At 41.4% G+C, this 14091-nt stretch overlaps 1 protein-coding gene across 2 annotated transcripts; it reads left to right on the plus strand.

The window, feature by feature from the left end:
• The first annotated feature begins 873 nt into the window (after window positions 1–873).
• On the plus strand, window positions 874–12404 carry recql4 (RecQ helicase-like 4). 2 transcript variants are annotated; one of them, XM_041053357.1, is made up of 28 exons: window positions 874–1239; window positions 1422–1455; window positions 1586–1683; window positions 1921–2067; window positions 2227–2384; window positions 2984–4079; window positions 4187–4269; window positions 4358–4457; window positions 4777–4942; window positions 5080–5175; window positions 5505–5672; window positions 5771–5863; window positions 5969–6105; window positions 6217–6300; window positions 6386–6574; window positions 6970–7152; window positions 7328–7529; window positions 7735–7928; window positions 8308–8391; window positions 8854–8991; window positions 9105–9224; window positions 9447–9693; window positions 9870–9999; window positions 10156–10322; window positions 10404–10581; window positions 11078–11231; window positions 11333–11441; window positions 12059–12404. In XM_041053357.1, the coding sequence occupies exons 1-28, from the start codon at window positions 1156–1158 to the stop codon at window positions 12178–12180; spliced, it is 4761 nt and encodes a 1586-aa protein (XP_040909291.1). In that variant the 5' UTR covers window positions 874–1155; the 3' UTR covers window positions 12181–12404. The 2 variants fall into 2 exon arrangements, with proteins under 2 accessions (XP_040909291.1, XP_040909292.1); XM_041053358.1 differs by having other exon boundaries at window positions 9450–9693.
• Window positions 12405–14091: the final 1687 nt, after the last annotated feature.

A 14091-nucleotide genomic window follows, 5' to 3' on the forward strand; every position in this document is an offset into this window, starting at 1 on the left:
GAGGCCTCAGTGACAACAGCCTGACAAAAGCTAAGATGTGTGTTTATAATCTTTAAGGCAAAGCCAAATCTATCTTAAAATGACTTTATTCAAAAATGAGGCACAGTAGAGTGCACAAACTGTATAATCCCACAGTCACCACAAAGGGTAAAGCCATGCATGTTGCCTTGACCAGTCAAGAGAGTGCCAGATACTCCGAGACAAGCACATGTGCCATCTGAACAGCTGGGCTCATTCTGACTGTACAAGGCAATCTGGTTCGCTTTGCAGCAACACTGTGTTGCATGCTGTAATAATGTAATGACTACATATAGTGATTGTTGATGACTTTGGTGTTTGCTAGTATTTTATTTTATTTTTTACATATTGACCTATACCAGTATATCATAACACGCATCACTGCAGGGACAGAAATCAAAAAACAGGGTTGTGTTATAAAAAGTAACTTATAACCTGACATATCAAACTATAGGAATCATTGGCAGTTAGAGCACTTTGGGGTTTTCCACCGTCTGTGTCCCTTTAATGAATGAAGGAGGCGGGGCGTGTGTGTGTGTGTGTGTGGACCCTGGAGGAAGTGCTGCTGCCTCACAACAGCTTTTTAAGTGGATGGATCAGATATTAGAGATATCCACAGCTATTACTTCAACAGGTGTTTTTATCTTATTTTTTTATCTTTATGTTCATCATTGTTGTTGTCTTTTTTAAATAAAATCATCATAATGAAGAAATATTTTCAGCTCGTAATGAAGTGTGTGTTTTGTGAGATTGGGGGATAAAGGGCCGAACCTGGCAACACGCACTCCTTTGTCCGGCGCGGGAAAATCGTAAACACTACAAAGCGGAAGTACAGTCCTCTAATACGATTGTTTTGCACTACAAATTTAACTGTTAGCGTCTTCTGAAGTTGCACTAACTTTTATTAGAGGAAGAAGAAACTAAAAAGAGACACGGCCAATTAAAAAACACAAAGGTTTGCGCTGCCCAGTTCGGGGAAAAAATGCGAAGAAGAACGCGGTGTTTATAAAGAAGGACGTATTTTGGAGTCGATGCAGGTTTCGTCCGAAGCTGTGCTCCCACATTATATATGCGTTATTACGAAGTTAGGTGGCGTTAAAGCTGTCGGATGGTCGGAGTATTTCATCGACAGTCAACATGGACCGCTACAACGAAGTGAAGCTTCTGCTGAAAAGCTGGGAGCAGGGGTTTGTCAAGCAGCACCAGAGGAAACCCAGCAAGGTGATTTACATGTTAGCACACGGTCAGTTAGCTGCACGAAGAACAAGTATGCAGCAGTTCATTTGCACATTTGAAATTCATACATTTCAGGATATGTATGATTGATCACTTTGAGATGAATTTATTTAGCTTTGGGTAATGATAATGAAAAGTTGGATATTGTAATGCTCTTTCATTTCCAGGAGGACATTGACCAAGCTCCAGAAGAGACCAGGAGTGAGTACAGGCCATGAATTGCATTACAGATACCCAGATGCATTTCCTTGACCCTTACATCTTGTCCAGCTACGGTATAAATCATCTGTTTTGAGACAGAGGAGATTCACTTTGTGTGACTGTGTTTCAGAGCTGTATAAAGAGTATCGCAATTTGAAACAAGCCAAAGAGAACAGCGGCGGTGATGCAGCCAGCGAACACGCTGAACAGTCCAGACCTAACACTAAGGTCAGTGCAGGCCACAAGGTACTGAATAAATAGTGTTTGTGATTGTTCACATATACATATTGTATATTTGTGTGTATGAATGTGTTCACAGTCAGTGCACATGTCACAGCCTATCAGTGTTACATATTAGAGAAGTAGCCATGTGCAGGAGTCCACTGCTTCTCCCTTTTCCCTTCATTTATTTGTTATTCTCTGCCATTGTTTCTCCCTCTGTCTGTGTGTTGTCTGTCTATTTAGGAGTCAGACTGTTGGGGCACTCATCTGAATCGCAGTATGTTGCCAGCGTCTTCTCCCAGACTGACATCCCAGGACAGAGACAGTCTTAAGGCATCGGCCCAATACTATGGCCTAAAGCTTAAAAACAACCTGGCTACTCTTGGTAAGGTGAGGCACACTTAAAAAAAACCTGACTATGCTCACTATGGTTAGAATGAGAGAGAAGGTTTGTGTCCATAAAAACAACCAGAGCTTGACCACAACACCATGGTAAGAGTAATTTCTTTGTTTTTGTACTATTGACATGATTTCTTTTTGTTGTTCTAGGAGAGACCCGTCTCACTGAAGAAATCTGTCCTTTCTGGTCGGGTGGCTCTAAACTCCTTAAAAGATGGACAGAGTGGTCACACAACCAGCCCCGCTGCTGCTGCTGCCACTGACAAGACCACATCCACTGACCCCACATCCAGCCCCTTCTCTCCAAGGTAATTATATTAAAGAAAGTATTTTAATGGTAGCTCCATGCTATCATTGCATTATTCACAGACCGCTATATGACCCAATTTTGATGAATATTGCATAGCATAGCAACTAATGACTATTGTCATTAGTGATTAGTCTTCCAATTATTTTCTTCACGTCTTATTTAACCAGCCATCTGTCTAAAACCCAAAGATATCCACTTTACAATGATACAAAAAGAAGAAAATCCTCACATTGAATAAGTGACACCAGAGAACTGTTTTGATAAATGACTGAAACATGTCATCGATAATCAAAATAGTTGCTGATAATTTATACTCTACTGTTTTGTTTTTATTTGATTTATATCAGCTATTATTATTCGCTGTACAATATGCAGATAATAATAGTCAGGCACCACTGTGATTAATTAATTGAAACCTCTAGCAATTTGGAAATTGCAGTCTGTCATGACTTCGGAACCTGAGCTATGTACTTCACATTCCTGTGTGTTGTATGAGCCATCTTAAATTTCCAAGCTATTTTATTTGAATGGATTGGCCAGTAATGACCCATTGAACTTTTGTATGAACCCTCTTTGTAACTATGTTCTTGTTCACAGGAGAGCAAAGACTTCCCTGGGGTCCCTGGTTTCAAAGATGCTGCATCCAGTGGAGACTGAAGAGCCGTTTGAGCCATTCGAACCTGTCAGAGAGTCTGGGGATGAGCCTTCAGCTCCTGCAAATAGTTGGAGTATTAGTGGTGGTGGAAGTAATATTAATAGTAGTACCAGCAAAGTCATTAGTTCTCAAAACCAAAACAACTCTAGTCTAGGTCCCTCTTCAGCCAGATCTTCTTCCTTGTTGTTATCCTTGTCTCCTACACGTAGCATAGAAGCTTCAAGAGAAGATGTTGGAGCCACAGAAGAGTTAAATGACAGTGTAGACGCTTCAAGGGACAAAAAAGAGAGTTCTGAAACATTAGGAACTCCACATCAGGATATCGGTCCTTTGAGAGGAAGCCCACAGTTTCTTGGAGGTTTCAGAGGAGGAATTGGAGGTAAAGGCACTGGAGGGAGGCCCTCTCCTGCCAGCAGGCTGAGTGTTATCGATAGGAAGTGGCTGGAGAGGTGTCAGGTGTTTGGAGAGATGGGGACAGAGGAGACGCCTGGAGCAGGCAACCAGGAGATAGATGTAGAGAGACAAGGAGAGAGAGAAACAGAAGGAGGTGAAAGAGTAGGAAAAGGAGAAACAGATGCAGAAGGAGAACAAAGAGGGGTAATTGACTTGGGAAGAGATGATGGCTTTAAGAGCATTACCAGTGACAAAACAGGCAGTGATGGTGCACCAAAACCTGTTATACAACCCACTAGGAAAAGTAAAGGAGGAGCAGAAAAAAGAGTGAAAAGGAAAGGAGGTGAGGAGATGCAAAGAGGGTCAACGCCACCTCCAGCATCAGGAGGGGATGTTGAGACTAGTCACAAGTCCAAAGGCACAAAGAGAGGGAGAAAGAGGCAGAGAGAGGGAGAGGACATGGAGGGAGAGATGACACAGGAAGGAGGAGTGAAAAAGAAGAGGAGGAATGGCAAAAACAAAGAAGAGAGTTCTGGTTTGAACTCCAGCCCAGGTCAAGGAGGAGAGAAGAAGAGGAGAGCCAAGACCAAGGGAGAGCCAGATGGAGAGGGAGAAGAGGAGAAACAAACCCAGGTACCAAAAAAGGTAAGGAGTTACATTCCTGTTCATCCCAGAGCATGCTGTATGATTCATAGTATTTTGTGCAAATCTATAAAGTGAAGATCATCAGGTATGGTGTTATTTTTGTTAAGGTGCCCCAGGAGAACCTGTTAGGAGAAATAGAGGAAGAATTTGTAAGTAAGAGAATGTATCACAGCCAGCCTGTCAGAGCCAGGTAAGATCATACACAACCCTCTACTACAACAAGGTATTGTAGCATCTCTGTTTGTATCCTGGGTAAAATTCTTTTTTTATTTCGACAGAAGCATGAAAGGTGCAGAGGGTAACTTTGTGAAGATTAATCTAAAGAAGAAATCTCATGTGAAAGGATATGCCCTCAGAGGGGTAGCTCTGCGCAAACAGGTTTGTTTTGTGTATGTGTGTGTATATGTGTGCATGCAGGATTGTCCAACATTTTGATTTGTCTACAGTCAATCCTTAGTGCTTGGAACTGTTCGAAAAAAATGAAAGTATTAAAGGTGCTAAGACGAGCTTGTTTGTTGTGTAATTCTTGGCCAAACGCTAAGTCAGCTTTGCTTTTTTGCTAATTGAAAATAAGCCTAAATACATAAAACCTGTATTAGTGTATCTTGCATCCTGTTTCCAATTACTCTTAAATAATGGCACCAAATATGTCTATATTTTTGTGTTTTTATGTGTAAACCAATCGTTTATGTTTCAGCTGTACATGCAGAAATTCCAGCTGAAAGGTGAGCGTTTTGGTGGAGGTGGTGGATATTTTGGCAGAGGAAGGAGAGGAGGCTTCAGAGGGGGGCTCAGTCGCCAGGGTGACACCTGCTACAAGTGCGGAGGAACTGGACACTGGGCCATCGACTGCAAGGGACGAGGTGACACAGAGACACACACTTAACGACTTATTAATTTCCTTGAATGATGAATCAAAACTGGCAAATCTAAACTTCCAGAAAAATTCTCAAAAAAAAAAAAAAAAAAATCACATTCAAAGTCGAGCTCTATGTTGTAGCCCCTCCACCTCCTGTTCCTGAGGACCAGCCTGTTGAAGAGGAGCCTTTTGAGCTGCCAACTCTGGAGGACGTGGCCAGGGCAACAGGAACACTCGGTATGTCTGTTGAACTTTTGTTTTGTCTGTCTAATGAGCCTTCTGCTTTCCACTTCAGCTGACCAGTTTGTTTGTTACGGTGCATAATTAATATACCTTTCAAATAGAATAATTCCACAAATTTAAATTTTTGCTATTGCTTTTTTTGCATTTTCTTGATCAGTAATAAATAAGTCTTTCAGTTTTGCTGTAGTTAATAACACTTTATAAAGCTCATCACAAGTTTGGGAAAAAAGCTGCTGTGAATACAAGAAATTTTAGTTTTACTATCACAAATACTTGTGTGTTTGTCAGGTTGGTGTGAATCCTGATGTTTTTGTGTGTTTCAGTGTCATCTCCTCGTGTCAAAGAAGAGCAGCAAGACCAAGAAAATGAGGCGGATCATGAGCAGAAAGACAAGGTGTTGTTGAATGTGATTCGTCCTGACTATGAGAAGCCTGCGCCTCCACCACCAATGGCACCGCTGTATCATCCCACAGATGATGGGAAAGTCCAGGGTAAACACACATGTGACTCCTTGTATTTTTAAAAATAGGGCAAATGAAAATGTACAGATTTTCTCAAAAGGCATCTCTTTGTGTATGTGTGTGTTCAGCAACACCTGCTGAGGTGTATGCAGCGCTGCAAGACCTCGGCTATGAGTCATTTAGACCAGGGCAGGAGGAGGCCATCATGAGGATCCTGTCAGGTACGTACATGATACACAGAACACTCAACACACTCTCTCGGTATCTGTGTAGCTGTTATCTGTGTTCATATTTGTCTCTGTCTCTCTCTCTCTCTCTCTCTTTAGGTCTTTCTACCCTCGTAGTGTTGTCAACAGGGATGGGTAAATCGTTGTGCTATCAGCTTCCAGCCTACCTGTACGCTCAGAGGTCAAAATCCATCACGCTGGTGATTTCACCTCTTGTCTCACTAATGGATGATCAGGTAATCCAGAAATTCACATGAAGAAATTAGCCAACAGTACAAATATAAATATACCCTCTTACTTTGAATAGTAAACACATTTTGTTGTGAATGTCTCTTGTGTGTTTCCAGCTTTCTGGCGTGCCATCCAAGCTGAAGGCAGCCTGTATCCACTCTAACATGACGATGAAACAGAGAGAAGCTGCGATAGAAAAGGTAACACACATAATAGGAGTCTCCGCAGTAGAATTACAAGATTTCAGAGGTTGATCCACATTATCTTCTCCCTCTGTTTCTCCAGGTGAAGTCAGGCCAGGTGTGTGTACTGCTTCTCTCTCCAGAGGCTCTGGTCGGTGGGGGTGGTTCAGGTGCAGGGTGTCTGCCCTCTGCCCAGGAGCTCCCTCCTGTGGCCTTCGCCTGTATAGACGAAGCTCATTGTGTGTCTGAGTGGTCACACAACTTCAGACCCTGTTACCTGAGGCTCTGTAAGGTGGGTCAGTGATGGTGTATGTGTGTTTAGGTTCCTGGACAGCGGTTAATTTAAGGGGGAGAAAAGAACATTATAAGAGAATATGCAGTTTATGGCAGATGGTTAGCAAACAGACCGTCACTAATTAAGGTAAAGGAATGTAAACAACCCAATTTTAGCTAATCTAAATCTAAAATCACCATGCTTACCATATGTGAACATTCCTCAAAAAAGAATGAAACTGAGTTTAGAATAAAGGATTCTACAATCCTTTATTCTACAATATTATTCTACATAATATTCTACAATATTATATTTTAGAATATTGTACATTTAGATCTCAGACTGTCTCCTGATCACAGCTGAAATCTTGAGCACCACTGTTGGTCAAGTATGTGATTTGTGTGCGTTTGTAGGTACTAAGGGAGCGTTTGGGAGTGCAGTGCTTATTGGGACTTACTGCTACGGCCACGCTGTCTACTGCTCTGGACATCGCTCAGCATCTGGGCATCACTGATCAAGACGGCATTGCAGTTAGATCTGCAGCAGTGCCTCCTAACTTGCATCTGTCTGTGTCCATGGATAGAGAGAAGGATCAGGTTTGTTAATTAATATGTCTCAGCTTGTGACTGTGCATCGTTGAAATCATTATCCTAGATTGACAGCAGTTGTGTGCAAATGTATACTTTTCCATTATTCCAGAATCTGAACTGTCTGGAATATTTATAATTTTCAGTTTTTTTGTCTCTGTCTCCCCTCTCTACATGTTTTAAGGCTTTAGTGTCCTTGTTGAAAGGTGATCGTTTTGGTTGTCTGGACTCCATCATCGTCTACTGCACCAGAAGAGAGGAGACTGCTCGTGTGGCAGCTCTACTCAGGACCTGCCTGCAGGGAGTGCTGGTGAAAGAAAACACCCAAACCAACGGCAGCAGCCAGACACAAAACAACCCTGTAGGACAGAAAAAGAAAGAGCTGGGTGAGGGCAGAATGATTAGTTTATTTCTCACTAAAAAGGAGAGAGAAAAACATAAGAGGAAGGGGCTGAAATGTAAAATGATAACAATAGACATGATAAACTTCAGTCAGCAACATGGTATGGAAAGCTGCTACATTACATTAAACAAAAATTATTTACTCCACTTGATATGTTTGACTCATTGTTTTTGTCTGTTTATGTTCAGCAAGGAAGAGGATTCGTAAACCACTGAAATGGCAGGCCGAGTCGTACCACGCCGGCCTGTCGGGATCAGAGCGCCGTCGTGTCCAGAACAACTTCATGTGTGGGGAGCTCAGAATAGTGGTGGCCACTGTGGCGTTTGGCATGGGCCTCGATAAATCTGATGTCCGTGGTATCATCCACTACAACATGCCAAAGGTGGGTTGTTTCTTAATTCATCTAAAGCAGTGGCTCTTCAAACTTTGTAATCCCAGTGAAGCTGCAGCTCATATCCAGTGTGCAGCTAATAAACACTTGCTTGTAATTTGTAACCATATCAACAGTCTAAATGTTTGTGGCCATGAGCATGAATAAAACATAGATGGAGAAGATTCAAAACGCTGCTTGTTATAAACTTTGAAATATAACCAAAAGGTACCTTGTCACATAGATTCCATTTTATCTTAAACCCAGACATCACAACAAAAATCTAAACTCTGGCAAGACTAAGGAACTCACTGCTTCCCTGGCAGTTTGTTTACTTTATTTTTAAGCCCTATCTGTATCTGTGTTCCCTTACTTGTATTTTTTTTTCCAGAGCTTTGAGAGCTACGTTCAGGAGATTGGGAGGGCAGGGAGAGATGGAGAACCGGCCCACTGTCACCTCTTCCTGGACCCTGAGGTGAGAATTAGACTGTTCATTTAGTAATGAACTAATCTGACTCACAGCACAGAACGCTGGATTTGTTATTGGAAAATGACAGTGTTGTCTTGCTGTCTATTCCAGTGAATGCCATTCCTTGAACTAATTTATGAAAGCGTTTAAGCTTACAAATCGAATGGTCTTCAGAAAGAAATAGTTCAGGATGTTTTTGATAAAAGAGCCTATCTCTATGTCTTGTGTGTCTTGAATCATTTTTATTTTCTTTATGCCTAAATATGTCCAACTCACAACCGAACATTAGCCTAGAAATATGGAAATATATTATGTAGTAAAGGTACAGTTTTTTCCCCACAACACCATTGTTCTTGACACCTGTCTGTTTTAATTTTCATTCTTTGTGGTTCTCTGCCACTTGGTCCTGTCACTTACACAGTATATTCCAATTATAAATAAATGCACCGCCTGTGTATTTGTGTGTAGGGTGGAGACCTCCATGAGCTCCGTCGTCATATCTATGCAGACACAGTGGACTACTACACAGTGAAGAGGCTGGTCCAGAAGGTTTTCCCTCCTTGCAAATGTAAACAGATACACCAGAAACAACAGGAGCTCATCAAGGTGTGTATGTCTGTCTGCAGACCCTGCTGTTCCAAGAAGAGTTTTTGAGTCCATGGTACTCAAACTAGCACTGTCTATAAAGTGAAAAATGGTATGTCTGTCTCTATGTGTAGGACGTTGAAGACTCTGAGCTGTTGGAAATGATGGATCTGTGTGATCAGGAGGACAGCCTGAACCCTCCTACTCAGCAGGACATAGGATCTACAGACAAACCAAAACAAGCTGCTGCACAGGTAATTAAAATGGTCTTTAATATCTTTTACTCTTTAATTTTTACTCAATAAAAGACAGATAATATGCAGGTAACACTGAAGAAAGTTTATAAGCTATTTATGGTCAATAATATATCAGTTCACTTTAACAAGGACACATTTTAAAAAGTTACATATATATATGTAAGGGACCAGTGTTTTAGACAGTACAAGTGCATTACATGACCTTGTGTTCACCTCAAGGAGACGTCTGATTCAGCTGACTTACCTATCCAAGAAGACAGAGATGAAGGAAAGAAAAAGGAGGAGGAGGAGGATGATAGGAAAGATGAACAGGCAGTAAAAGACGAGGGAGCAGTTGCTTTGGTGAAACACCAGGATGCGGAGGTGACGGCAGCTGATGATTGGCCCAGAGAGCGAGTGTGTCACACGCACGAGAGAGCGATTCCCATCCAACAGACTGTCGAGGCTCTGGACATCACAGAGGAAGGTAAATGGAAACGCACACTAGGGCTTGTACATGGATAAATAAATCAAAACAAAAAATAAAAAAGTGTGCTAGTGGGTAGATAGATACAGTGTGTGCATTGCAGAAAGCCAGTACCTTTTTATTATAAGACAAAACAAGTTGTTTTCTTTGCCTCTCTTTATTAATGTGCATTTCAGGTGTGGAAACGCTGCTCTGCTATCTGGAGCTGCATCCTCAGCGCTTTGTCGAGTTGCTCCACCCCACCATGTCTGTGTGCAAAGTCAGCTGCTATGATGGACCGAGACAGCTCCAGAAAATCACTAAAATGTATGAAATGTTTGTCGGTCTTAAAGATATTCTGGTACAGTGCATCACAAAAAGCTATACAGGCTGCATGTGGCAGATTGCACCATGTGTGCATGAATCTGTGTTTCTGTTTACATTGAAGTCAGGTTTAATTTATTTTACTTTTTTCCTCGACAGCTGTCCTCCCATTGCTGTGGTTCTGGCCAGAAGGCGGATGGCAGGCGAGCGAGTGGAGACGTGTGACCAGCTGGAGTTTGACGTTGTCGAGGTTGCGGACACTATGGGATGGCAGCTTCCTCTTGTCAAGAGAGGACTCCGACAGCTGCAGTGGAGCACTGATAGAGGTCTGTTTATGAGTGTGTTTGTGAACTATTTTTGTGAACTAAAAATACAGCAACAGTTGGTTATCAGTATCTGCGTTACAGCTGGTGGCCGTAGCGGTGTCCTCGTCGAATTCTCCTCCCCATCTTTCTACTTCCGTTCCTATGGTGACCTTAGCGACGAGGAGATGGACAGAGTTTGTCAGTTCCTCCATAATCGAGTGCAGGAGCAAGAGGGAACACAGCTCTACCAGCTGACCGCCTGTTTTAAGGCCTTCAAGAGGTACACACTTTTAAAATGTTCAATGTTTAACCCTCCAGTTAAATTTATCTTTAACTATTTTATTCAGCTAAAAAGGGTTTTGTTTCTGAAAGATAAATTAGGGGAGTTTTTAGTTCTTTTAATGACATGTTATAGCTTGCATTGGTAGGTTGCTGCTGTTTATTCTGTACTTAGAGACTGAGTAAGTAATTAATGTCACAAATGAATTATGAATACTTTGACTCAGTTTGGTCAATAAGTTGTTCTGTACTTGTCTATAAAGGTTGCTGTTGAATGTTTGATTCTCCAGTCTATTATTCTGCTATCAAACCTTCCACATTGTTCACATTATTATTTAAAACTCTTGTAAAATCCAGAGGAGGCTCTTGAGAAACCTTCAAAAGTCTCAGCTAATAATTTGTAGAATAATAGAGCCACATTCAAACAATCTCTTTTGGGGCCTTTGAGGATTAGGAGGATTGACTCCAAACTGTGTGTGTGCTGTGTCGTTTTCCAGTGTTGCCTTCCAAAGTGTTTTGTCCTGTGTTGATGATTTGGATGCGAGTCGCAGTCTTCAGCTGAAAAACCTTCTGTCTGAGTACTTTGACAAGAGGAGAGACCGAGACCACACACGCAAACCAGTGGACATCGAGGAGCTTGACAGATACAAAGTAAAACATACAGGACGGTTTTCAGGCTTTTCAGCTGAATTTGTGTCTTGTCTGCTGTGTTAAATATTCTGGTTTACTCGTGTGTTTGTGTGTGTTTGTAGCTGCTGGATTGGGAAAATCAAATCAGAGCGGACATCAGAAGTTTTCTTTCCACCCGCAGTGATGAGAAGTTTTCTGGGAGAGCTGTTGCTAGAATCCTCCATGGCATAGGTGAGGGCACACGAGCATCTGAGCATATTCCTGCATCATGTAGATGCATGAAACCACCAGGCCTTTGAAAAAAAAAACCCTGCGCACTGGGCAAGTATTTTATGCACCTAAACAATATTTTTAATTTATATGATTTATCACAAAATCAGTTTACCTGACAGGTTACTGGAGACTGCAGTATTTTGATTCATTCAGCCATCATGTAGAGTGCGGAGCCTCAAAACACTGTCGAAGACAAACACACCAGGCTGTCCAGTGACAGTGACCATAGAAACTCTGAACCTCTAGAGGGCGTTATAGGACTTATGTGAAAAATGTGAGATACATTGTTTAGTATCACAAAGACTGAGTTCTGATTGGAGAATATTAAATTATCAGAATCAGAATCAGATCACACCTCAGATCAGAATCAGAATCTGATCTGATCTGATCTGATTCTGATTCTGAGGTGTGTACGACATAAACACTTCTCAGGAAGAACAGAGCTTTGTTTGAATGAGGTGTACAGGCACCAACACTTTTGGCCCCATGTGAATCTCCCTGGATTGTCAGGAGAGATGAATCAGGGGTAATTCTATCCAAAAACCCTGCAATCTGAATGCCAGTCTGTCTTTCAGGCAGTCCGTGCTATCCTGCTCAGACCTACGGCAAAGACAGACGCTACTGGCGGAAGTACATCCACTTTGACTTCAACCAGCTCATCAGACTGGCCACTCAGGAGATCATTTGCTTCAAGTGACCCACCTGACATGCACACACATACAAAAATCTGCACATGCATACCATGTGTGGATTTACTGACTCTGTCACTCACTTCTGTGATTTTTACCCAATTCAATTAGGTAAATTTTGATAAAACACCTATTTTCACATAAAACCTTAATTCCATCATGTTGAATAATTTAATTTATACTGTTTTCTACAGTGTTAGGTTTTTGTACATATGTTTAAAAGCTTTTTTCTTTGTGGGCTGTAATTAAATAAAATCTTTCTATTTTTCTAACTTGGTTTTATAGTGACATTTAGGTAAAATGCCTCAGGAATATTTCTTCAGAAAGCCGGTAGGTGTTTTTTTAAAAAAAACTTTAAAAAACTTTTAGATTTTTTTGACAGAAAAACTCTTATCTTGGATGTCGTGGGGTTGGTTAGTGCACTTATTCACACACTCAAAGCTGAGAAAGGAAGGTCTTGACCCAGAAGTGAACTGGTATGAGGAAGTGAAAATAGAAGAGCACAAACAGTATCTGTTACTGTTAACTCAAGAAGCGAACAGTTGGATAAGAAATATAAATACTGCCTTGTATTGACTGGAATACCTTGTGACTCATGTTTGAAAACAGTCTTTTATGGCGAGCCTTTTTCTCAAGTCATGTGCGGGATTTTCCTCAAATCCTTTGTCTTGCCTTTTGTTAAACATTTTCTCAACTTCAGCAGACACACATGGACCTTGTGAATCATAAACTTTAACAACACAAAGTTTAATTGTTTCACGTTAGTGTAAAGAGAAGTAGTGGAATAAGTAAGCAAATCTGTTTATTACATTTAAACTAGGTATGATTCTGCAACTGCATGACCTGACTATTGCTGTTAATGTAACTAAATTGGCAACTGCTTTCAAAGCAGTTGCCATATTTTATTTGTTTGAAAATTTAAGAGCAAAGAACTTTTGGGGCCTAGTGAACAGTGCATCCGTCTGGGAAGGAAAAAGGTTCTCATTAATTTTCTGACCTAAAGAAATTGTTTTGGCAAAAGTTTATTTGCTTTTGTGTTTAGAGGTAGATAAGAAGATTAGTACCTCTCTTATGTCTGTATGTTAAAGCTACAGCAAACAGCTGGTTTGCTTGGCTAACTACAAAGACTGGAAACGGGGGAAACAATTAGCCTGACTTGCAACATCTACCTGCCAGTTGCTTCCAGTTTAAGCTGAGCTAACTGTCTTCTAGCTGCAGCGTCATGTTTACTCTGCAGACATGAGAGTAGTACCGATTTTCTCATCTAACCCTTCGCTGGCAAGTGAATGTTAAGGGGAGAGAAATGAAGCCTGAAATGATTTTCTAAAGCAGAAGATAAAAGCACGGCTCAGGTGGCAGCCTGAACTTCTTTTTCGTTGTGCTTCTGCATTGGACTCTGGCTTTTACATATCTGCGTTGACTCTGACAGCATGTCATAAAATGTCAAGAAATCTGTCCAGTGATCATATGCACACTGGGGAGGCTTTGGCTGAGTGAAATGCAGTTCCCATGATTGTCTTTCCATCATCTGTTAATGTTGGTGGAGGGGTAATTTAAACAAACTGAGTGAACTGTTCCCTTAATTTGAAACTGCTTGACCCAGTGGCCAACACCAGAAGACGCTGGACTTAGCGTTCACATAATACACGTTCCTCTATAGGTGAAACAGAAAAACTGGGCCATCAAATCAGCCTTTTCCGGAAAGGTTAGGTAAAGAAGGTCAGTGACAGCGATCGATGCACAGTCAGCAGCCACTCCCAAGGAATGTTTGTTCTCCAACAAGTCCATCGCTATGGCAGCTTTGAGTAGATTTAGAATAATGTGGAAATGTGAAAATAGGTTTCTGGAAGCACCGCTGACCCTGATTCTTTTTTCTTTCTGCATTAAAAGATCAACCCACACTGTGTGAGATGGTAGAG

Source organism: Toxotes jaculatrix, chromosome 13, assembly GCF_017976425.1.
Source record: "Toxotes jaculatrix isolate fToxJac2 chromosome 13, fToxJac2.pri, whole genome shotgun sequence".
NCBI lineage: Eukaryota > Metazoa > Chordata > Actinopteri > Toxotidae > Toxotes > Toxotes jaculatrix.

Bases quoted from the DNA above. Each gene is read 5' to 3' on its own strand.
- recql4 (XM_041053357.1), top strand. From the start codon at position 1,156: ATGGACCGCTACAACGAAGTGAAGCTTCTGCTGAAAAGCTGGGAGCAG. The intron at 5,176-5,504 runs GTATGTCTGTTG...TGTGTGTTTCAG, and splicing joins CAGGGCAACAGGAACACTCG to TGTCATCTCCTCGTGTCAAA. The intron at 7,929-8,307 runs GTGGGTTGTTTC...TTTTTTTTCCAG, and splicing joins TCCACTACAACATGCCAAAG to AGCTTTGAGAGCTACGTTCA.